The sequence below is a fragment of the Hyperolius riggenbachi genome, chromosome 10, assembly GCF_040937935.1.
Source record: "Hyperolius riggenbachi isolate aHypRig1 chromosome 10, aHypRig1.pri, whole genome shotgun sequence".
Lineage (NCBI taxonomy): Eukaryota > Metazoa > Chordata > Amphibia > Anura > Hyperoliidae > Hyperolius > Hyperolius riggenbachi.
Genome location: NC_090655.1, coordinates 184,591,325 through 184,609,779, shown reverse-complemented (window position 1 = coordinate 184,609,779; position 18,455 = coordinate 184,591,325). Strand labels below are relative to the sequence as shown.

Below are 18,455 nucleotides of genomic sequence, written 5' to 3'. Positions count from 1 at the left end.
TCTTTTTTATGGTGCGGTTTACTGTGATTAGGTTCTGTGATCCATTGGTTGAAAAACACCCCCAAAGCATTAGGTTCCCACCACCATATTTGACAGTGGGGATGGTGTTCTTTGGGTTGAAGGCTTCTCTTTTTTTTTTTTTTTTTTTACGACGAAGGAAACATCATTGTGACCAAACAATTCAATTTTAATTTTCATCTGACCATAACAAAGGTCTTCTTTGTCCAGATGAGCATTTGCAAAGGCCAAGCAAGCTTTGGTGAACCTTATCTGGAGAAGTGGCGTCCTCCTTGGTCTGCCGCCCTCTGTACTTCAGAGGGCGGCATTACAGGAAATGACGCGGCGAGCGGTGGGACAAGGAGGTGAGCGAGTTCCCCGATCGCTGCAGGCAATTATTTTAACAAAAGTAGCTGGAGAGGAAGCACGGAAGGGGCACTCAGGTCCCTGCCACTGTGCCCGCTGGCCCTCTTCTGGCTTCTACCCCCTCCAGCATGGCGATACAGATCTCCCTCCATTCTTTGTATACAAAGTAGCCTGTGAAGAGGGAGATTCATTTTCCTATTGCTTTGCCCTACCCCTCTGTGTATCCGGGGTCCGTGAAGTCCCGACAAATCCGGACCCTGCGTTCAGTTTTTCTAAGCGGATCAGTTTTTGAAGAGGGTGAAGAGGCCTGCTATTTTTTACATTGGAATCCGTGGCTCCGGTTTTGGTCTGGGCCCCACAACGGAGCCACGGATACATTTTTTCAAGCAAATGTGAACCGAGCCTAAACGACACCATGAAAAAAAGAGCAATACATGAGGATTCTCAACGACATCAGGCAGTCTGCAGAGAAATTTGGGCCTTGGGCACCAGTGGATATTTCAGCATGACAATGACCCAAAACAGAGCAAAAGTGGTGTAGAAATCAGGAGCTCCTGATAAGTCATAATACAGAGAGTGCAGAATTATTAGGCAAATTAGTATTTTGACCACATCATCTTCTTTATGCATGTTGTCTTACTCCAAGCTGTATAGGCTAGAAAGCCTACTACCAATTAAGCATATTAGGTGATGTGCATCTCTAATGAGAAGGGGTGTGGTCTAATGACATCAACACCCTATATCAGGTGTGCATAATTATTAGGCAACTTCCTTTCCTTTGGCAAAATGGGTCAAAAGAAGGACTTGGCAGGCTCAGAAAAGTCAAAAATAGTTAGATATCTTGCAAAGGGATGCAGCACTCTTAAAATTGCAAAGCTTCTGAAGCGTGATCATCGAACAATCAAGCGTTTCATTCAAAATAGTCAAGAGGGTCGCAAAAAGCGTTTGGAAAAATTAAGGCGCAAAATAACTGCCCATGAACTGAGAAAAGTCAAGCGTGCAGCTGCCAAGGTGCCACTTGCCACCAGTTTGGCCATCACTGGAGTGCCCAAAAGCACAAGGTGTGCAATACTCAGAGATATGGCCAAGGTAAGAAAGGCTGAAAGACGACCACCACTGAACAAGACACACAAGCTGAAACGTCAAGACTGGGCCAAGAAATATCTCAAGACTGATTTTTCTAAGGTTTTATGGACTGATGAAATGAGAGTGAGTCTTGATGGGCCAGATGTATGGGCCCGTGGCTGGATTGGTAAAGGGCAGAGAGCTCCAGTCCGACTCAGACGCCAGCAAAGTGGAGGTGGAGTACTGGTTTGGGCTGGTATCATCAAAGATGAGTTTGTGGGGCCTTTTCGGGTTGAGGATGGAGTCAAGCTCAACTCCCAGTCCTACTGCCAGTTTCTGGAAGACACCTTCTTCAAGCAGTGGTACAGGAAGAAGTCTGCATCCTTCAAGAAAAACATGATTTTCATGCAGGACAATGCTCCATCACACGCATCCAAGTACTCCACAGCGTGGCTGGCAAGAAAGGGTCTAAAAGAAGAAAAACTAATGACATGGCCTCCTTGTTCACCTGATCTGAACCCCATTGAGAACCTGTGGTCCATCATAAAATGTGAGATTTACAAGGAGGGAAAACAGTACACCTCTCTGAACAGTGTCTGGGAGGCTGTGGTTGGTGCTGCACGCAATGTTGATGGTGAACAGATCAAAACACTGACAGAATCCATGGATGGCAGGCTTTTGAGTGTCCTTGCAAAGAAAGGTGGCTATATTGGTCACTGATTTGTTTTTGTTTTGTGTTTGAATGTCAGAAATGTATATTTGTGAATGTTGAGATGTTATATTGGTTTCACTAGTAAAAAAAAAAATATAATTGAAATGCGTATATATTTGTTTTTTGTTAAGTTGCCTAATAACCAGTTCGGCCTATCTGGACGAGCTTCCTCGTCCAGATAGGCACTGCTGCTGCCGCCGGCTGGTACGCGCGATCGCTCCCGCTGCCTGCCGCTAGCCCCCCGATCAGTGAATGGGAATAGAATTCCCATTCACCAATCTAACTTCCCCGCAGAAATACCGACGCTTTCTCTCCAGAGAGTGCGGTATTTCTGCCCCCAGGAAACTTCTCCCCAGCATTTTAGTTCCTGGATGCGAGATCGTTCGCATCCAGGACTTTTTTCACTGTGGCCATCTTGTGGCCAAATAGTAAACTGCACCAACATACATTTTTAATAAAAAAAAAATATTTTACATTTAAAATTAGCAGTTTCCCTCCCACACCAAAAATTACCCACATACACTTTTTTTTAATTAAAAATAAAAATACAATTAAAAAAAACAAAAACATCATAAATAGTTACCCAAGGGTCTGAACTTTTTAAATATGCATGTCAAGAGAATATGTTATTATATTATTTAAAATTATAAGCTTATAAATCGTGATGGACGCAAATTGAAAAAATGCACCATTATTTCTAAATGAAATATCGACACCATAAATTGTGATAGGGACATTGTTTAAACGGTGTAATAACCGGGACAGATGGGCAAATAAAATACACGAGTTTTAATTACGGTAGCGTATATTAATTTCAAACTAGAATGGCCAAAAACTGAGAAATAATGAATTTTTTTCATTTCTTTCTTAACCACTTGAGGACCACAGTCTTTCTACCCCTTAAGGACCAGGCACTTTTTTTCCATTCAGACCACTGCAGCTTTCACGGTTTATTGCTCGCTCATACAACCTACCACCTAAATGAATTTTGGCTCCTTTTCTTGTCTCTAATAAAGCTTTCTTTTGGTGCTATTTGATTGCTCCTGCGATTTTTACTTTTTATTATATTCATCAAAAAAGACATGAATTTTGGCAAAAAAATGATTTTTTTAAACTTTCTGTGCTGACATTTTTCAAATAAAGTAAAATTTCTGTATACATGCAGCGCGAAAAATGTGGACAAACATGTTTTTGATAAAAAAAAAAACCCATTCAGTGTATATTTATTGGTTTGGGTAAAAGTTATAGCGTTTACAAACTATGGTGCAAAAAGTGAATTTTTCCATTTTCAAGCATCTATGACTTTTCTGACCCCCTGTCATGTTTCATGAGGGGCTAGAATTCCAGGATAGTATAAATACCCCCCAAATGACCCCATTTTGGAAAGAAGACATCCCAAAGTATTCACTGAGAGGCATAGTGAGTTCATAGAAGATATTTTTTGTCACAAGTAAGCGGAAAATGACACTTTGTGAGAAAAAAAAAAAAAAAAAGTTTCCATTTCTTCTAACTTGCGACAAAAAAAAAATGAAATCTGCCACGGACTCACCATGCCCCTCTCTGAATACCTTGAAGTGTCTTCTTTCCAAAATGGGGTCATTTGTGGGGTGTGTTTACTGTCCTGACATTTTGGGGGGTGCTAAATTGTAAGCACCCCTGTAAAGCCTAAAGGTGCTCATTGGACTTTGGACCCCTTAGCGCAGTTAGGCTGCAAAAAAGTGCCACACATGTGGTATTGCCATACTCAGTAGAAGTACTATAATGTGTTTTGGGGTGTATTTTTACACATCCCCATGCTGGGTGGGAGAAATATCTCTGTAAATGACAATGTTTTCATTTTTTTTACACACAATTGTCCATTTACAGAGTTATTTCTCCCACCCAGCATGGGTATGTGTAAAAATACACCACAAAACACATTATACTACTTCTCCTGAGTACGGTGACACCACGTGTGGCACTTTTTTGCACCCTAACTGCGCTAAAGGGCCCAAAGTCCAATGAGTACCTTTAGGATTTCACAGGTCATTTTGCGACATTTGGTTTCAAGACTACTCCTCATGGTTTAGGGCCCCTAAAATGCCAGGGCAGTATAGGAACCCCACAAATGACCCCATTTTAGAAAGAAGACACCCCAAGGTATTCCGTTAGGAGTATGGTGAGTTCATAGAAGATTTTATTTTTTGTCACAAGTTAGCGGAAATTGATTTTAAGTGATTTTTTTCACAAAGTGTCATTTTCCGCTAACTTGTGACAAAAAATAAAATCTTCTATGAACTTACCATACTCCTAACAGAATACCTTGGGGTGTCTTCTTTCTAAAATGGGGTCATTTGTGGGGTTCCTATACTGCCCTGGCATTTTAGGGGCCCTAAACCATGAGGAGTAGTCTTGAAACCAAATGTCGCAAAATGACCTGTGAAATCCTAAAGGTACTCATTGGACTTTGGGCCCTTTAGCGCAGTTAGGGTGCAAAAAAGTGCCACACATGTGGTATCGCTGTACTCGGGAGAAGTAGTACAATGTGTTTTGGGGTGTATTTTTACACATACCCATGCTGGGTGGGAGAAATAACTCTGTAAATGGACAATTGTGTGTAAAAAAATCAAAAGATTGTCATTTACAGAGGTATGTCTCCCACCCAGCATGGGTATGTGTAAAAATACACCCCAAAACACATTGTACTACTTCTCCCGAGTACGGCAATACCACATGTGTGGCACTTTTTTGCACCCTAACTGCGCTAAAGGGCCCAAAGTCCAATGAGTACCTTTAGGATTTCACAGGTCATTTTGCGGAATTTGATTTCCAGACTACTCCTCACGGTTTAGGGCCCCTAAAATGCCAGGGCAGTATAGGAACCCCACAAATGACCCCATTTTAGAAAGAAGACACCCTAAGGTATTCCGTTAGGTGTATGGTGAGTTCATAGAAGATTTTATTTTTTGTCACAAGTTAGCGGAACATGACACTTTGCGAAAAAAAAACAATTAAAATCAATTTCCGCTAACTTGTGACAAAAAAATAAAAACTTCTATGAACTCACCATACTCCTAACTGAATACCTTGGGGTGTCTTCTTTCTAAAATGGGGTCATTAGTGGGGTTCCTATACTGCCCTGGCATTTTAGGGGCCCTAAACCGTGAGGAGTAGTCTTGAAACAAAAATGAACTGTGAAATCCTAAAGGTACTCATTGGACTTTGGGCCCTTTAGCGCAGTTAGGGTGCAAAAAAGTGCCACACATGTGGTATCGCCGTACTCGGGAAAAGTAGTACAATGTGTTTTGGGGTGTATTTTTACACATACCCATGCTGGGTGGGAGAAATAACTCTGTAAATGGACAATTGTGTGTAAAAAAATCAAAAGATTGTCATTTACAGAGGTATGTCTCCCACCCAGCATGGGTATGTGTAAAAATACACCCCAAAACACATTGTACTACTTCTCCCGAGTACGGCGATACCACATGTGTGGCACTTTTTTGCACCCTAACTGCGCTAAGGGGCCCAGAGTCCAATGAGTACCTTTAGGCTTTACAGGGGTGCTCAAAATTTAGCACCCCGCCCACTTGCCAGGACAGTTAACAAGCCCCACAAATGACCCCATTTTGGAAAGAATACACGCTAAGGTATTCCATGAGGGCCATGGTGAGTTCATAGAAAATTTTATTTTTTGTCACAAGTTAGCGGAAAATGACATTTTGTGAAAAAAAAACAAAAAAAAACAAAAACACAAAACCGCAATTTCTGCTAACTTGTGACAAAAAATAAAACATTCTATGAACTCACCATGCACCTCACGGAATACTTTTGGGTGTCCTCTTTCCAAAATGGCATCATTCGTGGGGTCTGTCCTGGCATTTTAGGGTCTCTGCAATCATTACATGTATGGCCAGTATTAGGAGTTTCTGCTATACTCCTTATATTGGGCATAAGGGTAATGCACTGTGGGCTGAAAGGAAAAATGAACGTCAAACAATCAATCAATGTGGATGAAAAAATTTCTGCCAAAAAATTTTGAAAAAAAAAAAAAAAAAAAAAAAAAAAAGAGGAGGAAGGCGTCTGCCAGGACATAGGAGCTGCCGCCCCAAAAATCCAAACCCACCAGCTCGTATGCCCTGGCAAACCTGATTTATCCATTCACACCGATCGATGTGGATGAACAAATCATTGCCAGAGTTCTTTTTTGATACAAAGTGTTTGCCAAAGCATATGAATCCCCAACACCACTCCTCGGCCCATATGCCTCGGCAAACGTATCTTTTTGACTGCGGAGGAGAAATCTCGTCCTGCAGCGCTGCATGCACCGACTTGTGTGTAAGCTGACAGACGCGCAATGTTCTGTCAGGATGCACCATCAGTACTGCAGCTGGTTAGTCGTTCGCTCGGTCCACCTGGAAGGTTATTGGATGGAAAAAGAGAAAAAAAAATACAAAAAAACCCATGGAACAATGTGCGAAGTGCAAATCGCACAGAGTTGTGGCGAAATACATTACGCAATTTGTCCCAAGTGAAAGGAGAGGTTTCTGACAGCCCTGTGTATTAGGGTCTCTGGAAACCCGATGTTTGGTTTCACACTGCATATTGACATATCCGGTGGGTCGAGCCCGCCGCACCGTATCGTCCAAAACAGACCTTCAGGCAATACCACAAGAGTAGCATTCGGCCTAGTAATGAACTGCGTCGCCATAGACTAACATGACTTCCGGGCCGATCGATATTGCCACAGAAGCCACGCAGTAACGTAGGCATGCACTAGCGTTAAGTCAAGCACTTCCGGCGTAGGGGGGGACCGCAAAGTGTGACTTTTGCTAGGCATTTTGCCCTAACGCATCGCAGCAGTGTGAAATAGCACTGAGAGACCCTTGTGTGCCTACCGCTGTGTGTGGAGTTCCATACTCTCTAATAGTGTACCTGCTCGTGGTACCTCTCAAAACACTCCCCTAGGCATAGGCCAGGCTGGTCAGGACAGGTGGGACAATAAACAGTGGTGTCACGCCTTATTCCAGCCCTGCTGCAGACACGACAGCGTTTTCTTCGGATTCGTTGACCTGGGGTAGTCGGAATTGGATAGGCGTAATGCCTTCCATGCAGCCGGCTAGTTGCATCTTGGGGTTGGGCCACGGCACCTCCTGGATACAGGAGTTCCATCACGATCTGTTTATTAAATTGAATAAACGAGCCAGTTCTCCCAGCCTTACTGTAGAGAACAAAGCTGTTGTAAATTGCCAATTGAATGAGGTAAAAAGACACTTTTTTATACCAGCGTCTTGTTTTTCGGGCAACTAAATAGGGCGCTAACCTCTGGTCATTGAAGTCCACCCCTCCCATGTTAGTATTATACTCGTGGACGACAAGGGGTTTTTCAATGACCTCAGTTCGCCGTTGAATTTTAACTGTCGTGTCTGCGTGAATGGTGGACAGGAAGTAAACCTCCCTCTTGTCCTTCCATTTCACCGCGAGCAGGTCGTCAGAACACAAGGCGGCCCTCTGCCCCCGTTGAAGTCTGGTGGTAATGAGCAGTTGGGGGAAGCAGCATCGGATTTTTTCTATTTTTAAGTGCTGAAAGAGGGCCACACTTGTGTAATAATTGTCCACAAAAAGATGGTACCCCTTCTGGAACAAGGGTGACACCAAGTCCCACACAACCTTTCCACTGCTCCCCAGGTAGTCAGGGCATCCGACCGGCTCCAATTTTGAGTCTTTTCCCTCATAGACCCTAAAATAAGATGTATAGCCTGTGGCCCTTTCACAGAGCTTATACAGTTTCACCCCATACCGGGCGCGCTTGTTTGGGATGTACGGTTTGATGCGAAGGCGCCCGGTAAAGCGTATGAGGGACTCGTCTACGCAGATGTCCTGGTCAGGGGTATAAGCATCTGCAAATCTGGATGACAGGTGATCTATGAGGGGTCGAATTTTGTGGAGCCGATCAAAAGCAGGGTGGTCACTTCGATGACAGGTTTCGTTGTCATTGAAGTGCAGGAAGCGCAGGATGTTCTCAAATCGTGTCCTGGACATGGCAGCAGAGTACAGGGGAACATGATGTGCTGGGTCCGTAGAACAATAAGACCGCAACACATTCTGCTTTACTAGTCCCGTGTGAAGGAGAAGGCCCAAAAAAATTTTAATTTCGGAAACTTGGACTGGTTTCCACCGAAAAGGCTGGGCAAGGAACTTTTCCGGATTGGCGGTTATATATTGTGTGGCCTTACGGTTGGTCTCTGCCACAATTAAGTCCAAGAGATCCTGGGTGAAGAACAGATAGAAAAAGTCTAGGGCCGATCCTAGATTATCTGTCTCCACCTGGACTCCAGACTGGGCGGTGAAAGGGGGAAGTACGGGTGCGGCGGAATCAGGGGATTGCCAATTTGGGTTTGCCAGCACCTCTGGTAAATTAGGGGTAGTACGGGTCCGTCTTCTTGGTGGCTGCGACTGGGATCTTACTGCACGTGCCACCGAACCAGTTTCAACTTCCATGCTGGTGTTAGCCACTTCACCAGGGTTTACGGAAGTACTGGTGCTAGGTCCAGGAGATGTTGTGCTGCTGGTGCCTGCCCCACCATGAAATCTCAGACCAGCACGAACACCACTCTGCTGCCCTTGAGGCTGATCCTGCGCCACATGCGGTCCAACAACATGGGGTGTGGTACGCCTGGCTTTAGCCGAGACCTCAACCTCGTCATCACTATCGGTCAGTGAGCCACTGCTCAATTCAGGTTCAAACTCTGACCCGGAAGATTCGTCGAATGAGGCGTCCCAATCGTCCTCATCCGACTGGGCCATGTACCTGAGAACCTCATCATCGGAATACCCCTTTCTTGCCATGGTGGGCTGCTAAATTTAGGGGGTATTCCTCTGAGACTACGCAGAAAAAAGAGCACCTACCTAGCAAAAGGGAGTATTTGAGAGGTAGAAAGCTGTGGTCACTGAGTTTTGATAAAAAAAATAAATCAAAACTGAGGTTTACAGTGCCACAGCTATTGTACAGTGTTTTTTGCAGTGATCAGAAAAAAAATTCTGTCACTGCGGTGGGGCGGGCTGAACGCAAGTGCAGGCGAGCGATCAGGCCTGATCGGGCAAACACTGCGTTTTTTTTGTGTGGATCCTAGTGACCCTAATAGATCTGACTGCGATCAGTAATGATCACTTACAGATACTATATAGTACCAATGTTGATTAGCGACAGTGATGACGCTAATTAGTGACTGTGGTGCAGTGGGCTGAGCACTAACTGACACTTACAAAGGGGCCTAGCTAACTGGCCTAACTGCTAACACTAGTGATACTAAAAAAGTGACAGTTTTCACTGATCACTGTTTTTAGATCACTAGGATAGTGACAGGGGGGTGGTGGTGAGTGGGGAATCAGAGGCAATCAGAAACAAACAATCACAGGACAATCAAAGGCAATCGCAGGCCAATCACAGGGCACTCAATTCACGGGACAATCAAAGCCAATCACGGGACAATCAAGGGCGATCAGAGGGTGTGGGGGGTTGACTAGGTGTCCGCACGGGGCAGACTGGGTCCTGATCTGGTGGGTGGCAGACACAGGGGGTGACGACAGGAGATCAGTGAGGGATTACAAGGGAGAATAGATGTAAACAATGCACTGGGGAGGTTATCAGCGGGGGGGGGGGGGGGGGGGGGGGCTGAGGGCAATCTGAGGGTCTGGGTGGGTGATCAGGTGCCCCCAAGGGACAGTTTAGGGTCTGCTCTGATGGGTGGTGGTGACAAGGGGTGATAGGCAGGTGATAAGCAGGTGATAGACAGGTGATCAGTGGGTAAGGCAGCTGTATACAAACGTATACAGTATACAGGGGGGTGGTCTGGGGGGGATCTGAGGGTAGGGAGGGTGATCAGGGAACCCTAGGGGGCAGTTAGGGACCTACCCTAGGGGATAGCGTCCCTAGATAGTGACAGGGAGTGATTGATGGGTTTTTAGGTGGGTGGTGGGGTGCAGATACTGGTGTGCTGGGGTGGTCAGGGGGGGTTCTGAGGGCTGGGGTGGGCGATCGGGGGGTCTGGGTGGGCTAAAGTGTGTGTTGCTGTGCTTACTGTCAGGGCTGCCGTCCTCTCTGATGGTCGCACGACGAGTGACCATCAGCGGAGGAGGCAGCCAGTATAATACACTTTGTTACAACAACAAAGTGTATTATACACTCTGATTGGCCAGATCGCGCAAGTTTGAAACCCGCCGGCGCTGCTGATTGGCCGGCGGGTTTCCGAGTAGGGTGGGCGGAGCCTATTGCCGGCGGCGATCGCGTCATTGATGACGCGATCACCGCACAGCCACCGCTGATGCCGCCCCGCCGATGGGCGTATTGCGGTCGTTTGGGCCCGGACTTTGTCGCCGCCCATCGGCTGGGGGCGGTCCTCAAGTGGTTAATCTTCCTGTTAAAATAGATTTAGAAAAAAATAATTCTTAGCAAAATGTACTACCCAAAGAAAGCCTAATTAGTGGCGGAAAAAACAAGATATAGATCAATTTATTGTGATAAGTAGCAATAAAGTTATAGGCGAATGAATGGGAGGTGAACGTTACTCGGATGCACAAAGCAAGCACCTCAAAATAAAGCACAAGGCCTCTCATAGCGTAAAACAGTTGAAACGGTTATTTTGAGGTGCTTGCTTTGTGAAGAAATTGCTTACCTTTTTAAGTTTGGATCGTAAAGGCTGGGGATCGCCTAAGAGTATCCCAAGGCGCAATAGACCCATCTGGCAGCGGGTCTGTGGATAAGGGCGAGTGCCCAGTCTTAAGGGTGTGGTGGAGGTGTATATGTTACGGCCAGAACCCGAAGTGTGGCCACTTCGCGTTCTGGCCAGCCACTTCGGGTTCTGGCCAGCCAATGTGCGAAGTGGCCGCAGCGCAGCGGCCAATGTTAGAAATGTATTGTTTACGCCGTCTCGCTGCGGCCAAATTGATGACAACTTGCTTAATTTAATGAAATATAGCCGGCGGCAATGTAATAGATGAAGCCGCCGGCTTTCGCACTGCCTCTCTCCTCTCCCCCCCCCCTCTCCTCTCCCCGCCTCCCATACAATATACGTAGCAGCCGGGGGGGGGACATGCAGCCGGAGAGTCGTTCGTCGCAGCAGGGCACCAGAGCGGGGAGGCTGCAGACATTGCTTCTGCCAGCACCCGCTCTGCAGGAACGGCAGGATCCCCCTGCCGCGACGAACGACTCTCGGGACACGTGTGTCCCCACCGGCTGCTACTTATTGTATGGGAGGCGGGGGGGAGGGGGGGGGGCGGAGAGGAGAGAGGCAGTGCGAAAGCCGGCGGCTTCATATATTACATTGCCGCCGGCTATATTTCATTAAATTAAGCAAGTTGTCATGAATTTGGCTGCAGCGAGACGGCGTAAACATAACATTTCTAACATTGGCCGCTGCGCTGCGGCCACTTCGCACATTTGCCGGCCAGAACCCGAAGTGGCCGGCCAGAACTAGAAGTGGCCACACTTCGGGTTCTGGCCGTAACATATATACACAGAAGCCTTAGCTGTATTGAACGCCCACTGTCTAGCTTGAAGGAATATATTGGACCTGCCGGACAGGTCTTATGGACAATTGATTCATATATATGGTAGCAAGGACTCACTAAAAGCAGTAGCGCGATCTTGTTTGTATAAAGATGACAAAACTAGTAGGGCAGGGTTACATAAGAGGAAGTGGTGATCCAGCGTGGATCGGTCGGACGGCGAGGCAGTTGGACACCTGAGACGTCGGTTCGCCAAGTAGCCCAGTCGGTTGGCCACCGCATGGGGGAGAGCCCAATAAAACTCTATGCCTAACAATACATCTGGGAGCATGTGAATGTGCATTTTAATAAACTGTTGGACAGTTTTACGCTATGGAGAGCTATGTACTTTTATTTTGAGGTGAATCCTTTATGAAGACTGTGCAGCTAAAAACGGGAAGTGGATCGGTATAGGCTGGGGATCGCCTGAGAGTATCCCAGAAGCGTATCTGACCCATCTCACAGGGGGTCATTGGGAAAGGGTGAGTGCCCAGTCTTGTGGGTGTGTCGTGGAGGTGTTTATGCACTGAAGCCAATACAGCTTATGTTGTCCACTCTGAAGCTTGAAATATTAACTGTATATATGGATGTTGATCTCAGGACATGGGTTGTATTTGTCTGCTGCACTGAAATGGGCCCCGGATGAGTTGCCATAGCAGCGAAAAGTTAGGCAGAGTCCGGCTGTGAAGTGTTAGCTGCAAGCACACTGGACGCAGTGTGGCTGAGCCCAACGTTTGTGGGGCCCCGAGTGGGTAGCTTAGCAGGGATAGCTTGGTCCATTGCTCCCCTAGCGAGGCTGGTCCAGTGGCATATCTTGATACCCACACTGCTGTTTGTGTCTTAAGGTGCTAGTGCACATTTTGTAATATTTTTAAGAAAAAGCAGAGGATATTGTTATACTATTTGGAGTCTTTTTACTTTGTGAAAAAAATACATATATCCAGGCACATCGCCTCTAGTTAGGACATTAAATAAATTATTAAGGAAAGGGAGGTGCTGAAGGGGGTGTGGCTAGAAAACAGCAAAAATCTATTAAAGAGAGACTGAAGCGAGAATAAATCTCGCTTCAGACCTCAGAGTTAGCAGGGGCATGTGTGCCCCTGCTAAAACGCCGCTATAGCGCGGCTTAGCGGGGGTCCCTTCACCCCCAAATCCCCCTCCGTAATGCGGGGGAGCGCTTCCTGGTTGGGGCAGGGCTAACCGCCGCAGCCCTGCCCCACGCGCGTCTGTCAGCGCATATCTCCGCCTCTCCCCCGCCCCTCTCAGTCTTCCTTCACTGAGAGGGGCGGGGGTGAGGCGGCGATGCGCCGCTGACAGACGCGACTGGAGGCAGGGCTGCAGCCGTTAGCCCTGCCTCCAGGAGCGACCAAATGCACGACCAAGTCGTGCTGGGGTGGGTTTGGGGGTGAAGGGACCCCCTTTGTGTGGCGCGATAGCGGCGGTTTAGCAGGGGCACACGTGCCCCTGCTAACTTTGAGCTCTGAAGCGAGATTTATTCTCGCTTCAGAGTCTCTTTAAGCCTTCGCACGCTCGCATGCAAATGTTCAAACAAATGCATTCACAGATTCACTCATCCAGGCACAACTGTTATCCCTACAGCTAAGTTAAAAGCCGGGGTTTTAGTTCACAGAAGAATGCATTCTTATGCTTAGTCACCTATACGGCGCAGAAGTACCCAGGTAAACATAGGTGTCCTAACTCTGGCCCTGTAACATGCATAGTGCAGACATGCAAACACATTCATTGCATCAAACCTATCAATGGATTAGGAGCACACATCCTGACGTCCTTTCCTGGGACAGACAGTGCATCTTACCAATCGCACAAGGGAGCTAACGTTATGTGTCCATGTGCACCACGCACATACACCAGCATAAGCTGTGTGACAGCATGCACACAGCTTATGCTGGTGTATGTGTGTGGTGCACATGGACACATAACGTTAGCTCCTTTGTGCGATTGGTAAGATGCACTGTCTGTCCCAAGAGAGGACGTCAGGATGTGTGATCCTAATCCATTGATAGGTTTGATGCAATGAATGTGTTTGCATGTCTGCACTATGCATGTTACAGGGCCAGAGTTAGGACACCTATGTTTACCTGGGTACTTCTGCGCCATATAGGTGACTAAGCATAAGAATGCATTCTTCTGTGAACTAAAACCCCGGCTTTTAACTTAGCTGTAGGGATAACAGCTGTGCCTGGATGAGTTAATCTGTGAATGCATTTGTTTGAACATTTGCATGCGAGAGTGCGAAGGCTTAATAGATTTTTGCTGTTTTTTACTTTGTGAGGTGTGCTGGAAGACTCTACAGGATGGAGGAAGACAGCAGCCGGAGATTGCCTTAGAGGCTGGGGGTGGCCATACACCCCGCAAGCGCAGATAGACCATTGAGGTCTCAGCATCTGGTGAGTAGTTACCCTTAGGGGGGGGGGGGGGGGGGGCATGGTGTGTTGTGCATTTCAGAGGTGGCTGACTGCTGTCTTTCCAAGAATTTATGACATCATAGTGCATGTGGAGTCGATAACCAAATTTGAGCGCTACTCTATAAATTTTGAGTCAATTAAATGATGCTTCTTTTTTTACTGACAACACGCATGTTTAACAGTAATGCACTGCATACCTCAACCCGTAACTCTGCAATGAACCCGTTGCACTGGGAATATTGCATAGGTGGTGCAGCAGGCCACGTTAAAACACACCGCTGTGAACATGGCCTTAAGGCGTGTTAACACTACAAGAGCTTTTTAAATGCTAGTGATTTTAAAAAGCTCTTCCTAATGCAATGCTATGGAGGATTTTTACAAAATCACATCTCTCCAATGAGAACACACACATTAGACAACATTAGAAAGAGCTTTTAAAATCACAAAGCGCTTATAAAAGCTTTTGTAGTGTAAACAAGCCCTTAGGCTTTTTCTTTACTTGCCTCTATAACGCAATCTTCCTGACCTGCCAACAAACCCTTTTCGATGAGGAAGAAGATCCTGGAAACAGTATTAAAAGCCTTCCAAAATTAAGCATAGGGTGGTGAAGTACCAATGCGTTAGACTGAGCAAAGCACAATAAACGTTGTGATTGTTTGAGCTGCTAGTATAACTTTTATGGAGGTTTGTCCCCCATGTTGGTAAGTGAATCTTTTGGTTTTACTTCAGGGTAGATTTTTTGCTGTAAACTAGCTTTCTTTTCTATATTCGAAGACTGCTGATTGCATAATTTGCTATGAAATTTCCACAATAAAAATTAATGAAACAGAAAAATAATTTCTCAGGTAATCAAGCATCTTACAAGGAAAAAAAAAATCCTCTCATTGTCCTATATTACATATTTAAATGGGAAATCAAAAGAGCAAACTTTAGTTTGCACTCCAAGTGTGTTTAGTGGAAATGTCAATATGTATATTTTTTAGACAAATGCATCCATATATTTAAAATAGTTCCAAGACTGAACACCAGACAGGACTTTAGTGGCGCAAGGTAAACCAACTTACCACTGCTTCCACAGTCAGCACAAGAGATGAGCTCTTCAGGTTTCTTTTCACGGTTTGATTCTTTTGTCCCAAGACAGAAACTACAGATGGGTATTGGATCTGCCCGAGGCTGGGAGGAAAAAACAAAACAAAAACAACCATAGTAAATATATTAAAGGCTCAATGCTTTGTTATCTGCTCCAGGTTATAACTAAAAATGATATAAACGTTTACAACCAGACAATTTACCGTATCACAACATTTCGCCTAGCCAAGAAACTTACATGTATGATACCATTCTGCAATTTTGTTTCACTAAGAAGTTATTTGAAGCAATTAACAAAGACAAGACACAGGTAAAAGCCAGTACAAACTCTTGGTTATGTGCATTAGCAGTGCAGCGGAATCAGTCGGGATAATGCAAGGCATGCTGTGCATTACTGGATGACATGAGCGTTTGCAGTTATGGTGAAGATTATTGTTGTACCGTATACTTTGTATCTCGCCCTTAACACACACGTTTCGACCTTTCCCCTCAACTACACTGTAATCCTGCTTTTACAGGATGTGTAATGCAACACCCAGTATGAAAAAAAGGTAAATACTGGAAATATGCAAATCTTTCTAAGCTGATGCAGAATTATGCAAATATTACTGTAAATCCACAAAGCTTGAACATGGACCAAATGCTTTCATTGCAAGATTTGATTAGTCAATAGTCAATTTACAGTTCAGATTTTCAAAATAATTAGCATAAAACAATTTGTATCATGCTCAGTCATCTCAAATTTATTTGCACCTTTATGACAATCCTTACTTGCACTAGTTCATCCGTTGAGGGGGGGGGGGGTGGATGGGGCTTAGGAGCCTGACAGTGAGCCTCCTAGATCTGGAGGTGTCACAGGCAGCCCAAATGCACCCACATATTATTTGCAAGGGGACTTCGTGCAACGCTGATCTGAAAAGTTGACGCTGTTTTGCTATTGCTCCTCATCTTAGTCTGACCGTGAATTTGAAAGGGTTAACCACTTCAGCCTACAGCTTCGAAAATCTTATGCATCCGAGCAATGTTCACCTCCCATTCATTCGCTAATAACTTTATCGCTACTTATCAAAATTAATTGATCTATATCTCGTTTTTTCCGCCACTAATTAGGCTTTCTTTAGGTAGTACATTTTGCTAAGAGCCACTTTACTGTAAATACATTTTAACAGGAAGATTAAGATAGAAATGGAAAAAAATCATTATTTCTCAGTTTTTGGCCATTATAGTTTAAAATTAATACATGCTACAGTAATTAAAACCCATGCATTTTATGTGCCCATTTGTCCCGCTTATTACACCATTTAAATTACGTCCCTATCACAATTTATGGCGCCGATATTTTATTTTGCGTCCATCAATTTGCGTCCATCACTATTTACAAGCTTATAATTTTAAAAAATTTAATAAGATACTCTCGACATGTATATTTAAAAAGTTCAGACCCTTAGGTAACTATTTATGTAGTTTTTATTTTTTTTTTAATTGTAATTTTTTTTATTTTTTTTTTAATACAAAAATGTATTTGGGTAATTTTAGTTTGGGAGGTAAATAGCCAATTTTAGATGTAATATAATGTATTTTTATTCAATACAGGTATGTGGGTGCAGTTTACTATTTGGCCACAAGATGGCCACATTCAAAAAATTCCTAGATGCGAACGATGTCGCATCTAGGAACTAAAATGAAGAGAAGTTGTTTCCTGGGGGCAGAAATACCACGCTCTCTGATGAGAAAGCGTCGGTATTTCTGCCGGGGACTTAGATCGGTGAATGGGAATTATATTCCCATTCACTGATCGGAGGGGCAGCGGGAGCGCGCGCGGGCCCGATCGCGCGCAGCACACGACTGCAGCACCACTGCCTATCTGGACGGATATATGCGTCCAGATATGGCGAAGTGGTTAAACAACCTTTTAACTACATATTGTTACACACAATTGTGGTCCTTCAAAATACAATACAAGACTATTGGAATCCAGGGAAATCCGATTTAGGATTAAGACTGTATGTAGAATCATTACTCATCCAAGATTAATCATTAAAGCATCATTAAAAAAAATAGTAGATGCCTAAAAGCGGCCACACACGATACAATTAAACAATCCTATTTTAACCAATTCAATAATTTCGATAGGTTGTCTGGAAAAAGCGAGAGCTTTTCTTTGTTTTCTATCGAAAAATCAGATCAAATTTCTATTTTTTGTTCGATTTTTGGAGATTGGACATGTAAATTTCAGACCAATTTTATTAAGAATTGTATGGTGTGAGATGATTTTCAACTACTTGATTTACAGTTTCAATAATTTTTCTGAGCTTTCAATTATCTTATTCATAATTGGGAAAAAATGTAACGTACGAGTGTGGTACATTGGTCAGATTTTTGACTTGTTACAATCCGTAAGAAAAATTGTACGGTGTTTAGCCACCTTAATGCCGGGAATACACGGTACGTTTTTCGCGCTCAATTTCGCGTCAGATAGATTTCCGCATTAGATTCCGCGCTCGGTTCGCTTATCTTCCTTATCTGTACGCATTTTTCCCTTATCTGTACGCATTGTTCCCTATGCGAAATCGAGCGCGGAATCGATCCGGCAGGGTATTGGACAGGTCGGAAATTATCAATCGATCCATTTAATGGCTCAAAAACGTACCGTGCATTCCCAGCATTAGAAAGGATGTAGGAAAAACAAGTTATGGAACTGGACAGGAATCATTCCACTAGCCTGAAGATAATGCGGACCACTTCAGATATCAAATTACTAACCGTAGGGAACCTGAGGTAAGATTGATATGGAGGCTGCAATATTTATTTCCTTTGAAACAATATCGGTTGCCTGGCAGTCCTCCTGATCCTGTGTCTAATACAGTATTTTTAGTTACAGACTCTGAACAGGCATATGCAGATGAGTTACACTGACTCAGCTAACTCAGGTTTTACTGGATTAGCCATATGCTTGTTCCAGGGTTTTGACACTATGCCAAAAGATCAACAGGACAACCAGGCAACTGGCATTATTTTCAAGGAAATAAACATGGCAGCCTCCAGATCACTCACATCTGGGTTCCCTTTAAAAAGGGACACTGTAGGGGGGGTCAGGGGAAAAATGAGTTGAAGTTACCCAGGGCTTCTAATGGTCCCCCACAAATATCCTGTGCCCGCGCAGCCACTCCCCAATGCTCCGGCCCCGCCTCTGGTTCACTTCTGGAACTTCAGACTTTAAAGTCTGAAAACCACTGCACCCGCGTTGCCGTGTCCTCACTCCCGCTGATGGTACC

At 44.8% G+C, this 18,455-nt stretch overlaps 1 protein-coding gene across 7 annotated transcripts in view; it reads right to left on the bottom strand.

Moving 5' to 3' along the window:
* Positions 1-18,455, bottom strand: part of KAT6B (lysine acetyltransferase 6B) — a 220,997-nt gene that overhangs the window by 129,794 nt on the left and 72,748 nt on the right. For all 7 annotated transcript variants that reach the window (XM_068255372.1, XM_068255375.1, XM_068255371.1 and 4 more), the window contains exon 3: positions 15,156-15,264. In XM_068255372.1, the coding sequence (XP_068111473.1) occupies positions 15,156-15,264 (109 nt within the window). The remainder of the gene's footprint in view (positions 1-15,155; positions 15,265-18,455) is intronic.